Source organism: Sarcophilus harrisii, chromosome 6 (genome assembly GCF_902635505.1).
Source record: "Sarcophilus harrisii chromosome 6, mSarHar1.11, whole genome shotgun sequence".
Taxonomy (NCBI): domain Eukaryota; kingdom Metazoa; phylum Chordata; class Mammalia; order Dasyuromorphia; family Dasyuridae; genus Sarcophilus; species Sarcophilus harrisii.
The window spans coordinates 191,789,186-191,805,266 of record NC_045431.1 but is presented as its reverse complement, the minus strand read 5'-3'; the positions used below and the strand labels follow the sequence as shown (position 1 = coordinate 191,805,266).

General features: G+C 50.3%; 1 protein-coding gene across 1 annotated transcript in view; it reads left to right on the top strand.

The window, feature by feature from the left end:
• ADAM33 (ADAM metallopeptidase domain 33) overlaps nt 1-15,070 on the top strand; it is a 34,900-nt gene extending 19,830 nt beyond the window's left edge. The window contains exons 3-23 of the mRNA XM_012552393.3: nt 2,339-2,415; nt 2,701-2,779; nt 3,024-3,100; nt 3,232-3,421; nt 3,667-3,732; nt 3,853-3,924; nt 4,163-4,329; nt 4,429-4,513; nt 4,902-5,044; nt 7,828-8,005; nt 8,537-8,626; nt 8,863-9,058; nt 9,335-9,443; nt 9,982-10,192; nt 10,421-10,498; nt 10,603-10,711; nt 10,819-10,966; nt 13,044-13,143; nt 13,304-13,564; nt 13,655-13,776; nt 14,231-15,070. Coding sequence (XP_012407847.1) covers nt 2,339-2,415; nt 2,701-2,779; nt 3,024-3,100; nt 3,232-3,421; nt 3,667-3,732; nt 3,853-3,924; nt 4,163-4,329; nt 4,429-4,513; nt 4,902-5,044; nt 7,828-8,005; nt 8,537-8,626; nt 8,863-9,058; nt 9,335-9,443; nt 9,982-10,192; nt 10,421-10,498; nt 10,603-10,711; nt 10,819-10,966; nt 13,044-13,143; nt 13,304-13,564; nt 13,655-13,776; nt 14,231-14,270 — 2,598 coding nt within the window. The 3' untranslated portion in view covers nt 14,271-15,070. The remainder of the gene's footprint in view (nt 1-2,338; nt 2,416-2,700; nt 2,780-3,023; nt 3,101-3,231; nt 3,422-3,666; nt 3,733-3,852; nt 3,925-4,162; nt 4,330-4,428; nt 4,514-4,901; nt 5,045-7,827; nt 8,006-8,536; nt 8,627-8,862; nt 9,059-9,334; nt 9,444-9,981; nt 10,193-10,420; nt 10,499-10,602; nt 10,712-10,818; nt 10,967-13,043; nt 13,144-13,303; nt 13,565-13,654; nt 13,777-14,230) is intronic.
• The last annotated feature ends 1,011 nt before the right edge of the window (nt 15,071-16,081 follow it).

Genomic DNA, 16,081 nt, shown 5'->3' with positions numbered 1-16,081 from the left:
AGGAAGCATGGGGGGAGGCAGTGTATGATGGCATGAAATGTATAGCACAAACATTCCAGTCCCTGATGTCATGGTGAAACTTAGGACTAGAGAGCTCCAATGACGCCCGGGGTCACAGGCCATAGAGTAGCCTGGGGAAGGGGAGGGTATTCTGGCACCCAGCTTAGCCAGAAGAGAGACCTTTCTCTTTCTTCTGAAACCCAAATCTACTGACAGGGAACTATGGCATAAGGGAATGATAATAGAGTCACAAGTAAAAGGAGAGAAGAGGAGAAAAACCGTGCTTTGAGCTAAAGAGAAAATTCAGAGAGATGGTGAGACACACAGATGGGGATAAAGCAATAGAGACTCTGAAGGGCAGGAGCAGAAAAAGGAAAGAGATAAAACCAGAAACAGAGAGACTGAAGAAAGAAAAAGGAGAAAAGCATAGGGAAGCAAAGATAGAAAACCAGACTGAAGGAGAGAGGAGAAAGATTTATCTGTATAATTAGGGAAAAAAACAGAGGAAAAAAATAGCAGAGGAAAAAGAACAATAAATCACAGTCAGAAAAAAAGTCCCACCCAGAACATCACTGACATGTGCTTATTCAACTGATCAAGGTTTCTCTTTAAGATAGCCTGCAGATCTGATTGCTGTGATGAGGAGCTCCCTGGTGCCCAGAACAGCCCATTTTACTCTGGGGCACTGATCATTGTTAAATTCTCCCTTAAATCTGTCTCTTGGGAGCTTCCACCTCCTGCCCCCAGTTCAGCCCCCAGAGACCAAGCAGAACAAGTCTAAATTCCCATCTCTCTTCTTCAAGCATCCTTCAAATGATTGTTGATGGTAATAACCCTCCTTCCCCCCACACACACACAACACACACACACTTTGAAGTCATCAAGTTAAGTCTCTTCATTTGTTTTTGCTTTGGTGGAAACTCTGTCTCTGTCTGTCTCTCTCTCTCTGTGTATATAGCAGTATTGAATCACTGAACTTGCATTCCACTAAAGCCCTCACAATTTTTTCACAGAAATTGCTGTCTGGCTAAGCTTACTTAATTTTGGAAACTGACTTTTTGAACTCAATCATAAGACTCAGACACAGGAGAGTCAACTTGGCACAGTGAATAAGGAGCCAGCCTGAACATTAGGAAGTTCGGTGTTCAAGACCCTACCCTGACACATATTGGCCGTACTAACCCTGGCCAGCTGGCCTCTCAGTGCCAGGCAGCTCTCTAGGTCCAAGTTACAGAAGGGCTAGTTATAAGCGTTGGTAACAGATTTTTCACTGGCAAAATCACAAACCAGGACTCCCAATTCCCCCCAGGACTTTAATCCTTTTGACTTCGTTGCCTGTATCACTTACCCAGTACTCATCATAAACAATTTCATGCCTTCTTTGGTGTTTTTCTGGAGAACATAGTCTCTCTCTCTCCCCCTCGCTCTCTTCCTCTCTCCCTTTTTCTGTCTCTTTTTTCTTCTCTCCTTTCCCTTTCCTTCCTTTTTCCTCCCACCTCCACATTTCAAAGGAGAAAGAGAGAAGCCCAGAGAAAGACATCCTCATACAGAGGAGAGGGGGAGGGAGGGAGACAGGAGGTTGGCCAGAATTACCCCAGCTAAGGGGACAAAGAAAGTTGAATTTCCCTTTCAGAGGTTCAGGAGTAAATTTTGTTTACTTATTGTAGGAAAGAGATGGGGGAGGAGCCAGAGGGACTAAGGGGGAAAAAAGAGAAATGGTTTGCTCAAAGAACTCAGTCTGAAATGGGCCATGGGGGTGGATTGAAAAGGGGAGCCAAGGGAAGAGAGATAGAGAGAGATAAAAGACAGGGCCAGAAAGCTAGAGACTATGTAACAGACATCCACAGAGAGAGCTAGAGGCGAAATTAGAAGGGAGGGATATAGAACAGATATGGTCAGAGAGGCTCAGAGTGAGGAGAGAAGAAATGAAACATCTGGAACATCCTGGACAGTGAGTTTCATCAGATTCATACACTCCATCAGCCCTCAAATATTCAAAGCCCTCATTCTCCTCTCTTCAGAGAAGTCCTTCCCCACCTCTGCTTTCCCTAAAGTCTTCTGCCCCTAGATGAGTGGGACAGCAGGAAAGGGGAGCTTGGAGCAGAGATATGTCTGGGTAATACTGTGGGCCATGTGCTTGAATGTTTTTTCTTCTCTCCATACTCCTCCACCCCAACCAAGCCTTTCTCATGTCTGGGTAGTAAAAGATGAGAAAAGCAGCTCAGGCAGGTCAAGCAAACGCCCAGAATCATAGAACATGCACAGTAGAAAGGGTGGTTATGTCTCTCTATCTGTTCCTACCCCAGCCTCACCCTCTCCTGATCTTCCTCTCATTTAGATCAGAAGTCCGGATGAGGCCTTATTGTCAGTGAGGGCCGAAGGCAAGGAACTTCTCCTCTCCCTGAAGAAAAACCGGTGAGTCTGGAAGAGATTGGGAAGTCTGGGAGTGGAGGGCAGTGGCCCATGTGTCTTAGTGAACCTTGGAGGGAGGTGGTACTGAAGCCAGATTAGGGCAGGGTGGAGTGGGGGGGGGCATGGAATCTAGTCTCTAATAAAAACAAATGATCACAAACATGTATCAGGAAATGTGAGAATGTGCTTGTAGACATCAGTTAGGCAACAGGACATCGGGAAGTCAGCCAGGAAGGCTTCCCGGAGACGGTGGCGCTAATCTCTCCTCTCCTTATTCTCACTTTTTAGCTGGCTGCTGGCTCAGGGTTACACAGAAACCCACTATGCTCCAGATGGGCAGCCGGTGACTTTGGCTCCCAACCATACGGTGAGACCAGGTCCCTAGGTGGTAGTGGGAAGGAAGAGGACTGAAAGTTATGGGATATTTGGCAATCGGTGCAGTTGGGGGAGTTTTCCGGAGACTTGCTAGAAGTGGCAGAGACTGTGAAAAAGGTCTTACTGCACAACTGGGTGAGGGCCATTCCCTCAGTGGTAGCTTGAGATTTGTGACTAAGATGGAGGGACAGTTGGGGCCAGAACCGTCTTCCCTCCAACCCTCTCCCTCTACTCAGGACCACTGCTACTACCATGGCCACGTGCAAGGATTCCCTGACTCCTGGGTGGCCCTCAGCTCCTGCTCCGGGATCAGGTAAAGGGGTGTGCCGGGACGGGGGTGTGCCTGGGAGAGGGATCGCTGTGGAAGGAAGGACCTGTTGGGGGAGAAGATCCGACCTGGACGATGCCCTCCCCTCACCTCCTCGCCAACTCGATCCCCTCCAGCGGGCTGATAGTACTCAGCCCCAACAGCAGCTACTACGTGCAACCTCCACGGAGTCCAGCGTTTGGTCCTCCTGGCCCCCACCGCCTCTTCCGGACCGAGCAGCTGCCCAGCGAGGATGGGACTTGTGGTCACGGGCTACCTGGCACCTTAAGCCTGTCACGCATCCTCCGCCGAAAACGGGCCCCTAGGGTGAGGACTTCTAGCTAAACACCCACCCCGTCCCCTCCAAATTCTATACTCCGAGGCTCCGCCTCTTGATCAGACCCCGCCCCCCACAATTGAACTCTGTTCCATATTGAGCTTCTTTAAATTGCACCCCCTCCCCCCAATGCCTTTCTGGGTCCCTCTCGTATATCAGGCCCACTACCCTTCTCAGCCGCCCCCCGCCCCCCGCCCCCCCTCCAGACACTTCCCCTGACGCCCTCCCCTCTCAGGTGAGACGCGACTCGAAGCGGGCCCTGAAGTACCTGGAGCTGTTCATCGTGGCAGATCACGCTTTGGTGAGGGGGTGGGATGGGCGGGATCAATGCGAGTCCGGGGACGGGCCTGGAGGGGAGGATGTTTGGGGCCACCTGGGCTCCCCCTCTTGCTCTCTGAATGTCCCCTTCCATGTTTATTAGTATCTTCGACAGCAGAGGGATCTGGGTCGCACCAAGCAGCGACTCCTAGAGATAGCCAACTACGTGGACAAGGTAAAATGGGGAAGACCGAGCCCAGCTCCCTGGGCGGAGCGGGGGAGAGGGAGGGTCTTTACCACCGAGGAGATGGATGGGAGGTCCCGGCCCGGGTGGGTAAGGGCGCAGTGCTGATGGTAACGGGCCTTGGCCAACTGCGCTGAGAGGTGGGCCCTAGAAGGAGGAACAGCTGAGCGGGGGCCCCTCGAAGGTGAGGAACTGCATTTCCATCCTCATCTTGGTCCACCCCACTCAGTTTTACAGGTCCCTCAACATCAAGGTGGCGCTGACTGGCCTGGAGGTGTGGACGGAACGAGACCAGAGTCGCGTCACGGGAGATGCCAACGCCACCCTCTGGGCCTTCCTGCAGTGGCGCCGGGGGCTACGGTCCCGGCGGCCCCACGACACCGCCCAGCTCCTCACGTACGTTTCCCTTGACCAGGGACCCGAGGGATTGAGGACTGAGGTGGGAGGGATTCGTTTTAACCCTTTCCTTTTTCTCTTTCTATCTGCTGTGAGCAGGGGTCGCACTTTTCAGGGCACCACCATTGGCATGGCGCCCTTGGAGGGCATGTGTAGCGCCGATAACTCCGGGGGAGTGAGTGCGGTGAGCATGGGCAATCTGGGGCTGCCCTGGCCCGATTCCTCTATCTCCCCAGGGACCTATGACCCTAACCCTCAAGATCCCCACCCCCACCCTTTAGACTTTCCCTGACCCTTCCAGCTTCCCATCCATCCACCTTAGAACGCCTGGGACCAACTCATCCACTTTCCCAGGATGGATCAAGACCTTGTGCCAGGAGGTTTTATTGCCTGGAGAATTACAGGATCTGCTTACTGCTTGCTCTAGAAGGATTATTATCCCCTTTTCTCTACCCTACCCCATCCCCAATTTTGCCATTGCCAATTTTGAGAGGGAGAGGAAAAAGGAAAGGGAGAGGGAGAGAGGGAGGGGGAGAGGGAGAGAGAAGAAAGATTAACTCTTTTCTGCCCAGGACCACTCAGAGTTGCCCATTGGCGCAGCGGCCACCATGGCCCATGAGATTGGCCACAGTTTTGGGATGAGCCACGATGAAGACGGCTGCTGTTCAGAGGCCTTGCCGGAGGAGGGAGGTTGTGTGATGGCCGCAGCTACCGGGTGAGTGAGGGCAAAGCCAGGGCTTGGCAGGACTGACTTGGGGGGAAGGTGTCTGTGAGATGGGGTGGAAACAACCCTGGGTGGGCATTGCTGGGGAGGGAATGCCAAAAGATCTGAGGTCTAGTCTGTACCACATTCCTAAAAAGAGATAAGCAGATCACTTCTCCTCACTGGTCCTCTGTTTCCTTATCAGTAAAAGAAGAGGATTGGTTTGGATCTGGGATTCTTGTTTTGTTTTGGTTTTGTTTTGTTTTTACCTTTTAAAACTTTTATTGTATATTTTTCATACACATTGCTTTTTGAATCATGTTGGGAAAGAAAATCAGAACAAAAGGGAATACTATAGGAGAGAAAAAAAAAAAAAAAAAAGAAGTGACCATAGCATGTGTTGATTTACATTCAATCTCCATAGTTCTTTTTCTGGATGCAAGATGGCAACTTTTCTATCCAAAGTTGGACGATCTAGGATTCTTAACATTTGACATAATGGACTCTCAGACATCTGATGAAGGCTATGAGCATCTTCTTAGAATCATAGCTTTTAAAAATTTTTTTTTAATTTTATAATAACTTTTTATTTTTCAAAATACATGCAAAGATAGTTTTTAACTTGCACCCTTGCAGAACCTTATGTTCTCAATTCTTTTTCTTTCCTCCCCACTCTCCCCCCAGAAAGCAAGAAATTCAGTATAGGTTAAATATGTGCAATTTTTCTAAGCATATTTCCACATTCATTAGAATCATATTTTAAAATGCATTGAAAAAGCAACATAGGATAACAAAGGAAAGCAATTATATTGAAATTAAGTTGTCACAACCTCCTCAATGGATCTCTCTGACTATGTGCTTTCAAGAGTCCTCTATTTTGACATTCTGGGTTGTAAGGACTTTCCCCTCTTTGGCCATCCAGCGTCTCTGTCTCTGCCTGGGCCCCTGTCTAATGCCGGTATATCTGAATACAAACTTTCAGTGGCTCCGTGCTTATATTTATAGCATATATCACATCTATCAACCTGGGTTGTTACAAAACACAGTTGACAATCATTTATTATTATGGGCCAGACACTTTGCTAAGAGCTGGGGACAAAAAAGAAAGGCAAAAAAAGGGAACTCACAGTGTAATGGGGGAGACAACATGTAAATAATTATGTACAAATATATTGTATGCAAGAGAAACTGGGAACAGTCTCAGAGGATGAAGAAGTGGGAAAAGCTTCTTGCAGAAGGAAGGATTTGGGGGAAAGTCAGGGAAGCCAGGATTGGAAGTGAAGAGGGAGACAAGTGAAAATGATTAGAACTAGTTGCTTGGGAGATCATCAGGGATCAATGTCCTGTATCATAAAGTGTCAGGAGAGGAATGAAGTGTAAAAAGACTGGTCAGATTTTGAAAGGCTTTAAAATAGCCAAACTTTGTCCTAGAGGTGAGAGGCGCATGGGGTTTGGAAACACAGTCAGATTTGCACTTTGGGAAGACCACTCAAAGTGATCAAAGTGAAAGCTGAAGGGAGAATGGACCACAGAGTGAGAAACCTGAGGCAGGGAGATCAAACAGCAGGCTATTGCAGTTGTCCAGGTATGAGGCGATGAGAACCTGCATCAGGGCATATAGTGATTTGGAAACCTTTTCTCCCACTCTCCTCTCCTTCATTAAAAAGGCAAACAATTTGATAAAGGTTATACATGTGCAATAGAGGCAGAGTCTAATATGAAGTCTCTGAGAGGCACTCCAGGCTTGCAGGTATCATTGGGCCATGATGGATCCATCCCTGGATTGGCCAGATTGAAGTAATCATACATACTGCAGAGAGAGAGAGAGAGAGACAGAAAGAGGCACAGAGAGAGACACAGAGACAGACGACAGACGACAGACAGAGACAGAGAGAAAAAGAGAGAGACAGAGACAGAGACATGACAGAGACAGAGAGAGAGAGACAGAGACAGAGACAGATGACAGACAGACAGACGACAGACAGAGACAGAGAGACAGAGACAGACGACAAACAGATAGAGAGAGACGGAGAGAGAAAGAGAGAGACAGACAGACACACACAGAGAGAGAGACGACAGAGACAGAGAGGGAGAGAGACAGAGAAACACACACAGAGAGAGAGAGAGACAGAGACAGAGAGAAACACACACACACACACACACACAGACAGGGAAAGAGACAGAGACAGAGAGCCACATATACACAGAACTCTATATTGTAAAAGTAGGGTTATACTTTGTTTTGGGGTTTTTAATAATATTTGATTTTCCCAAATACGTGTAAAAACAGTATTCAACATTTATTCCTACAAGACCCTGTGTTCCAAAATTTTCTCCCTCCCTCTGCTGTCTCCACCTTTCCCCCAGACAGCAAGCAATCCGATATAGGCTAAAAATGCACAATCTCCTCAAACATATTTCCGTATTTGTCATGCCCTGCAAGAAAAACCAGACCAAAAGGGAAAAGACCACAAGAAAGGGGGAAAAAATCCCAACAACAACAAAGTAAAAATCCCCCGCTTCGGTCCACGGCCGGCTCCATAGTTCCTCTGGATGCGGACGTCGTTTTCCGTCCCAAGCCACTGGGATCGCAGGGCTGCACGTTGTAAAGCTTGGAGAGCGTTCCGTGGGCTGCAGGCCGATGGCTCTGAGTGTCCGCGCCAGAGAAGGGCCCGCTTGGGTCCGTCTCCTCCCGGCTCAGTCCCAGGCTGTGGGTGGGTCTGTGGGACCGCAGTGCCCTCTGCCGGTCAGAGCCCCCCGGGCTCAGCTGAGACGCGGACTCTCCCACTCTGCAGACACCCGTTTCCCCGCGTGTTCAGCACCTGCAGCCGCCAGCAGCTCCTCCACTTCTTCCAAAAAGGAGGCGGGATGTGCCTCTTCAACCCTCCGGACCCTCGATTGCTGGTGTTGGGAGGCCGCTGTGGGAATGGCTTCTTGGAAGACGGGGAGGAGTGTGATTGTGGGGACGTTGGGGTAAGGCTTGAACCCCCCTCCCCCGAGTCCCAAATTCCCCCTGATCCCCGTGCGCCTCTCCGGGACCTCCCAGCTTCGAACATCTCCCTGCTTTGCTAGCCTGGCTCTTGGTTTCTGGGAAACCATATCCCCAGTCAGGACTCCCAGCAATTCCTCCAACATCCACCCTGTGATTCTCAGTGTTCCCCCAGACCACCCAAACCCCTAAAAGCCTAAGGGCTCCATTTCCCAGAACCCAGCGAGCCCCCAGACCCTACGATCCTCAGAGGGGAACCCCCAGCTTCTCCCTGGGAATCTCCAATGACCCATGGATCTTTCAGGATGCCCAGACAGCCCCCAGGGCTTGAGATCCAGAAGCTGTCCCCATGTTTCCTGGGCTTATCTGTTCTTCCTGGGAATTCTCCTCTCCGCGTTAGGAGTTTCCTTGTCTAAGGAAGCCCCCAGTCTGCTGAATTCCCAGAATTAGGCTAGGACCTTGATCTTGGCTCTCCATTTCTTCATTCTTTCTTTCTGTCTATTTTGGGGATCCAGGAGTGCACTGACCCCTGTTGCCATGCCCACAACTGTACACTTCGAGAGGGAGTCCAGTGTGCCCAAGGGGACTGCTGTGCCCATTGCTCGGTGAGGAGGTGGGGAAGAGAAGGGAGGTAGATGCAGCAGAGGGCTCAGAGCAGGTGGGGCTCTAACATGGGAGGAGGAGCTAAGGCCAGAGCGGGGACAGCCCTGGGGGCTGCTCTGGCCTGACTTGTTTCTGCTTCCCTTTTCCTTTGGATCTGTACTCTTGTTTTCCTCTGTCTGCCCTGTTCCGGTGTGTATTCCCTGTCTCTGTCTTTGTCTCTCCGCCCGCCCTCCTACAGCTGAAACCAGCAGGGACATTGTGCCGAGAAAGAGCTGGGGACTGTGACCTTCCTGAGTTCTGCACCGGAACCTCTCCCCACTGTCCAGCCAATGTCTACCTCCTCGATGGCTCCCCTTGTGCAGGGGGCACCGCCTACTGCCGAGATGGCATGTGTCCCACCCATGAGGGGCAATGCCAACAGCTCTGGGGGCCTGGTGAGAGCCTCGCCTGGCAGAAACAACAGCCCTTTCTCCTTGGGACCTTCTCCTTCCCCAAACCTGAGCCATTCATGTCCCAGTTCTCCCTTGGGCAATCCTCTTTCCCCTCAGTCAGATAACTCCACATGAACACACGCTTCAGAAGGGAAGGGTAAAGGAAGTCCAAGGAATCCAGGTGGAGGTGACTCCACTCCCCCCTCTCCAGAGGTCACCCCTCTCTCCTAGATCTGGCTTCCTTCCTTCCCACATCACTAACACTACTCCCACCCCCAGGTGCCCACCCAGCCCCTGATGCCTGTTTCCAGGATGTAAACTCAGCCGGGGATCCCTATGGGAACTGTGGTCAGGACAGTGAAGGCCACTATGTCCCGTGTAATAGGAGGTGAGACTGGGGATGGAGGGAGGTGGACAAAGGACAGGCCTTCAGAACAAGGTGTAGGGGAGTGAGACTAGGAAGACAAGGAATGAGTGGGATGAGCATCTGAGGATGGGATAGAACAAGGGTTAGAGAAAGGAAGTGGTTAGGAATTAGATGGGACCAGGAGTTAGTGGGGTCAAGAGCCAGAGGCCAGTGATGTGGGTAAGGATCTTGGCTAGGGTGCTGGATTTGGGGTCAGGAAGTTCTGAGCTGGACGCCTGTCTTTGACACTTGCTGGCTAGGTGACTGTAGCCAAATCACTCAACATTTCTGAATCTCAGTTTCCTTAGCTGTTAAACGGGGATGATAACATTTGTTGACTCGAACTTTCAAAGGTGTAGTAAGGATCCGAGGAAGTGATATCTATTTAAAAAAACACCTTACAAATAAAGATTTTAAAATATTAAAGATTTTTAAAGTTACAAAATTTGGGTCAGTACTTGGAAAAGCTTCTGGGCTGGCAGTTCCCTTGACACCCTCTCCCTCTCCCCTGCCCCTGCAGGGATGCCAAGTGTGGGAAGCTTCAGTGCCAGAGTGGGGCAGACAAGCCCCGGGGACCACACACCGTTTCCATGGAGACCACCATCCGTCTGGGGGGCAGAGAGGTGACATGCCGAGGAGCCTTCATGTACCGTGTACCCCGACCTGACTCCTCTGCTGACTTGCCAGACCCTGGTCTTGTGCTGCCTGGTACTAAGTGTGGAGATGGCATGGTGAGCCGGCCTCACCAACCCCAGGGGCAGTGCTGGGAGGGCTTCCCTAGGAGAATGGGATCCCTAGTTGGAAGGGAGTTTTCTGTGGGTCTTTGAAGCTCGGGATGATCAACGTCCTCGGCAGCAGATGCCCTGGGATTCCTTTCCCCTTAGCCTGCCCTGCCTTGCCCAGGGTGCCCTGGCCCACCAACACCATCTGCTTCCGTCATTCCCACCCACCATCACTAGGTGTGTCACGATCGGAGATGCCAGAATGCGTCCTTCCCCGACCTTCAGAGGTGCCTGGACACATGCCATGGCCATGGGGTGAGTGACCTCTGGGGGTGGGTCCTGGACCCTGAGAGACCGTGGATGGGAGGTGTCCTTTTGTTCTAAGCCTTTACCCTTTCTCTTATTCCCTTCCTCCCTAGGTCTGTAACAGCAATAGGAACTGCCACTGTGACCCAGGCTGGGACCCCCCAACCTGTGAGAAGCCAGGGCTGGGGGGCAGTGTGGATAGTGGTCCCGTGCAGTATGACAGTGAGTGTCAAGTAGGATCTGGTCCCAGCACAATCAGGGAACAAAGAGGGAGGAAAAAGGAGAACCTCATCCCTGAACTGACCACCTATCTTCACCTCTTCCCCCAGGCCATGATGCTGTTCTGCAGGCCCTGCTCCTTGTATTGATGCTATTCCTGCTTCCCAGTGCTGGGTTGGCTCTCTACTACTATCGTTTCCCAAACTCCCTGTTGCACCAGGGCCTTCAAGGGCTGAGGAAAGGACAAGAGAGCTGCCGGTGAGCCTGTCTCCACCCCTCTTGTTCATGTGCCTTCTGCCCTTAGAATCTCCCATGGGTACTCCTGTCACATAACAATTGGGATACATGAGCTGGAAAGGCTCTCAGAGACCATCACATCTTATCCCTTCATTTAACAGGGGGAGACATTGAGACCCATCCCTGGAAAAGGAAAGGGCCATGTCCAGGGCTATAACACATTTCAGGGGCAGAACCAAGAATGCAAGCCTTCTGGGTTCAAATACAAGACTTTCTATGCTATCAAATCATAAGATTATAAGATTTAGCCCTCGAAGAGATGTTAATCACTTTTCATTCTACAGAGGTAAAATAACTTGCCCAAAGTATGTGGCAAAGTTCCTGTCTCTAAGGAGCATCCTCTGTTAAAGTTTGCAATTCTGAATCAAGTACTCTTTCTACTAAATTATTTCCTTTCTCTAACCCTTGTTCTATCCCATCCTCAGGCTGCTCATCCCACTCATTCCTTGTCTTCCTAGTCTCACTCCCCTACACCTTGTTCTGTAGGCCTGTCCTTTATGCACCTCCCTCCATCCCCAGTCTCACCTCCGATTACACGGGACATAGTGGCCTTCACTGTCCTGACCACAGTTCCCATAGGGATATATATGTGGAGTGCAAAAGGAGGCTGCCCGTGTAGTGAGACCACCGTTCAGTATCAGACAGGGCAGTGTTGAAGAAAGAGCTATGTCAGGGTTCAGATGATCAGGAACTCTGATGAAAGACTCCCCCACACTGACTCCAGATAAACCCTCTGATAAAGTCATTACTGCCTGAATTTCACACAGATCTAGAAAGGGAGTTATCCTAAACTGATATAGCACTTTAAGGCTATATATTATTTTATCTGTTCTTACTCTGCCCTCTACAGTCAATTAGAACAAGTCCAATTTTTCTTCCAGGTAACAATGAAACATTTGCATATATATTCTTATTTGTTCTTACTCTGCCCTCTACAGTCAGTTAGAGCAAGTGCAATCTCTCTTCCAGGTGACAATGAAACATTTGCAGACAGCTGTCCTGTTAAATTCTCTTTTCTCTAAGCTAAGCAGCTACTATGTGCCCCCACTCTAATCCCCCATAACAGAAAGTAGGAGTGGGAAATGGAGATGTGAAGGAGATGACCTAAGTCTGCAATTAACCTCAGGAACCTACTTTCTTAGCTGCTACTCTTTCTCAGCCTCCTCCCTTAGCTCACTGACTCTAGGGATGAATTATTCTCCTCTGTTTCCAGGCCTGGCTCAAAGTTTATACATATATGGAGGTATATATATATATGTGTGTATATATATATATATGTATATGTATACACTTTTGAGTTTATATATATATATATATATAGAGAGAGAGAGAGAGAGAGAGAGAGAGAGAAAGAGAGAGAGAGATCTACACACATAAACATACATATTTACTGAGATATTTTGGTAAAAGCCTACAAATGAAGTCACAATATTATAGGAAGATAGCATTTCCAAGGGGAAAGGACTCTAAAGTTCAAGTCCAAGATTGCCTCTTTAACAAGCTGCAGATCCAGGAAGTCCCAGTAAGGGGGATTTTTACCGAGTTTGAATTCCTGCAGTCAGTTACAGTTGTTTGGGACTGGCAGAGTCTCTACCTCTGGACAGATTCTTTCTGACCCAGAGCTCCAGTGCTTCCTAAATCCGTCTCAGCATGGCAAGAGTCCTCCAAGGCTATCCAGTCCAAATTATAGTAACGATAGCACCAGGACAAGAAGCATTTTCTTCAGTTCTTGCTAAGTGCCAGCCAATGCTTTGGGTAGGAGGATACACCTGCCCTCAGAGAACTTCTATTTGATTGGGGGGAAAGCATATGGGGGGATACACATAATGAGATTTCAAAATGTCTAAAGGAGATAACAAAGTCATTTCTTTGGGGGAAGACCTCTAGCAATGGGCGGGAATCAAGATTCCGGTAGGAGCTGGGTCTGGAAGGAACCCGTGTATTCTGGGCATTCAAGGCATGGAGAGGGAGATGGCAGGCTCGAATTCCCCTATCCAATATGGCAGCTCACTCACCGCATGGCCTTCCCTTTTTCCAGGTACCGATCGAGGGCCACCAGAAGTTCCAGGAGCGGAGCCCAATCGGGCTTAACTTTGCAGAACCTACCCCTACGCCAGCCTAATCGCCCAGCTCCAGGAGTGAGTAAGGGAAGGGGAGGGGCCTGGAGGGAGGTGAGTGGGGGGGGGGGGGGCTTCGAGAAAGAAGAAGGAGCCCTTGAAGGTCTGTGGTGGGCTGCGGTCAAGGTACTCGTGGAACTCTGACATAAGACATACACGTGGGATTCTCCTCTAACCCAAGGTATCGCAGCAGGGTGCGCGGGGGCCTCTCTCCCCGAAACCAGGACCCTCCCAGCCAATCAACGTGGTTCGCCCCCTGCGCCCCAACCCTCCCAAACCCCGCGATTCCCGCCCGGCACGCCCGCCACCACCCCTGAGTCAGTCCCCGAGACCGGGCTTTCCCCAAAGGGTCCCGGGGGATAAAGGGGACCGAGAAGATGGGACCCGCCGCCTGCTGCCCCCCAAGAGACCCCTTCCCGTCAGCCCGGCGCGGGGCACTAAGGTGAGCGGCGGGTGGGGGGGGGACGTTCACGTTACACGGGAGGGGATGGAGAGGAGACGAGACACAATACCCGCTTCTAATCCCATTTAGACCCAACTAAAGAAGGATCCCCCGAGCCGACCCCTGCCCGGGGATCCCGTCCTGGTCAAACAGCCGCCGCGAGGTCCCCGCCTTCTGGTCATGGTGCAGCCCAGTCCCGCTCGGTCTCCTAGGTGAGTGTGGCCCGCTCACCCCAGAGGACAGTTTCTTTTTCTTTTTTGCTGGGTTTTAATTGGGGTTAAGTGACTTGCCCAGGATCACACAGCCAGGAAGCGGTAAGTGTCTGAGGGCACATTTGAACTCAGGTCCTCCTGACTTCAGGCCTGGTGCTCTAGCTGCCCCCAGAGTAGAGTTTCTCCTCCTTCACTCTGGCCTCTATCTTCCCCCAGCTTCTAATCTAGGTATTGGGAAGGTGGAGTTTGGAGGAAATGACGCAGAAGTTGGGAAGTGAGGAGGACAGGGTTTAGGAGAAGGAGGCAGCCAGAAGGGAGAGTTTAGTGGAAGAAGCAGCCAGGGAGCAGGGAAAGAAGGGAGGCCGGGAGAAGGACTTGGGGCGGTTGCTGGAGATGAGTTTAGAGAAATGGCACTAGCGAAATTCACCCCGAATTCTCCTTGTCTGTCCTCCAGACCTGGCCCCGGGAAAGGCTCTCTAACTTTTAAGAAATGACTGAACCAGGTCCTCCCAGGAACTGCTGTCCTGAGGGCATGGGCACAAGACCCTGCCCTTCCCAGGTGTGGGGGACCGTTGGGGACCGCCATCAACACCTCCCTTCGTGCCTCAGTTTCTCCACCTGAGACGACCTTGCAGATCCACGTCTTGGCCTGGGGAGAAGATGCCTGGGCACTGGGCAGGGAGGAGGACAAGAGCAACAGGTTCCTCACCACCCCTGCCTCGCCCTTCCTTCCGCTTGGGTCACCTGAGGCAGGTCACCCTCTCTTGGTCCTGGGTCTGAGGGACTGAACCATACTTGTCACCAACCTACCTCAGAAATGGCCCGGTGCCAGCCCAGTGCCAGACAGATGGAGAGGACTGGGAGGAGCTTGGGTGTGGAGTAGGGTGGGGGGGGGCTTTAAGGAGACACTGGTGTTTGAAACACAGACGTTTACATGGATTTGGCTCTGTTTTCCCTTTTTGCCATCGACTAGAACTGTGGGAGGAAAAGCTAAAACTATAAGATTTTCCTGCGGTCGTTCTAAATTTGGGCCTTGGTTTCCCCACTTGTTCACTTAGAAAATAACCCGTTCTCTTCTCTCTCGGATGGAAGTCGGGAAGAGGGCAAAGAGAGGGGAGTTTACACCAAGCCAGACCAGCAGAGGGCGATGAGGACCTACTGTGCACATCTATGTCAGATTACGTTACAGAGCTTGGAGGAATCATTTAGAAATTTGGCAGAGGAATTAAAACCCAGCAAAGGGTAGGACTTACTCAAGATTGCCCAGTTAATAAATAGCAGAACTGGAATTCAAACACAGGTCCTCTGACTTTAAATCCAGGTCTCTTACCACATAGTGCTTCCTCTCTCAGGACATCCCCTCCTCAGCAACCAGTTTATCCTTGGGATGGAAGAAGAAGAGCCTTAGGAGAGATACCAGATGAGTGGGATTTGGGGCCTTCCATACGCAGAAAAGTCTTTGCTAAGGGAGGAAGTCATCTTCAGATGGAAAGTCATCACATCTGGAGGGCTCTGCACTGGACCAGATGCACTCTTTGGGAAACTGGGCTGTAGAATCATAGAATCCCAGAGTTAGAAGGAGCATCAGAGGGTGCCCGCCCAACTTCTACTGTCTCCTCTACAATAGCCTAGAAACATATGTCTGCCTCCATTTGAACACCTTCAGTGATAGGACGCTCGCTGCATTGATTAGCTTCCCAATCCATTGCTCTGCTTTGTCTTATTATCTATTGTTCCATAGCCTGAGTTCTTTTCAGTCATATGGAATTATGGCTTTGTATGGTAACAATTCCATGGCAAGCTCCCCGTGACTCAGTTTAGGATAACTCCCTTTCTAGATCTGTGTGAAATTCAGGCAGTAATGACTTTATCAGAGGGTTTATCTGGAGTCAGTGTGGGGGAGTCTTTCGTCAGAGTTCCTGAGCATCTGAACCCTGACATAGCTCTTTCTTCAACACTTCCCTGTCTGATACTGAACGATGGACTCATTACACGGGCAGCCTCCTTTTGCACTCCTTGGTTCACTAGCTCTCAGACTGCAAAGTAGGGGCCTCTTCAGAGTGGGATTAGAAATTCTGGGGAAATACATTTTAGGGTCCCTCCAACTGGAACATTATATAATTGACTGCTTTTGGAGAGCAATGTGAAAAGAACCTAGGTCTGTGGATCATGGGATCTGGTTTAAGCTCCAAGACTGATTGTGGAGTCCTGGGAAATCCTTCCCTTCTCTCAATTCAAGACAACAAATATTTGTTAAATATCTACTATATGCTCCAATCTAAGCACTAAGAGAACACAAAGATTG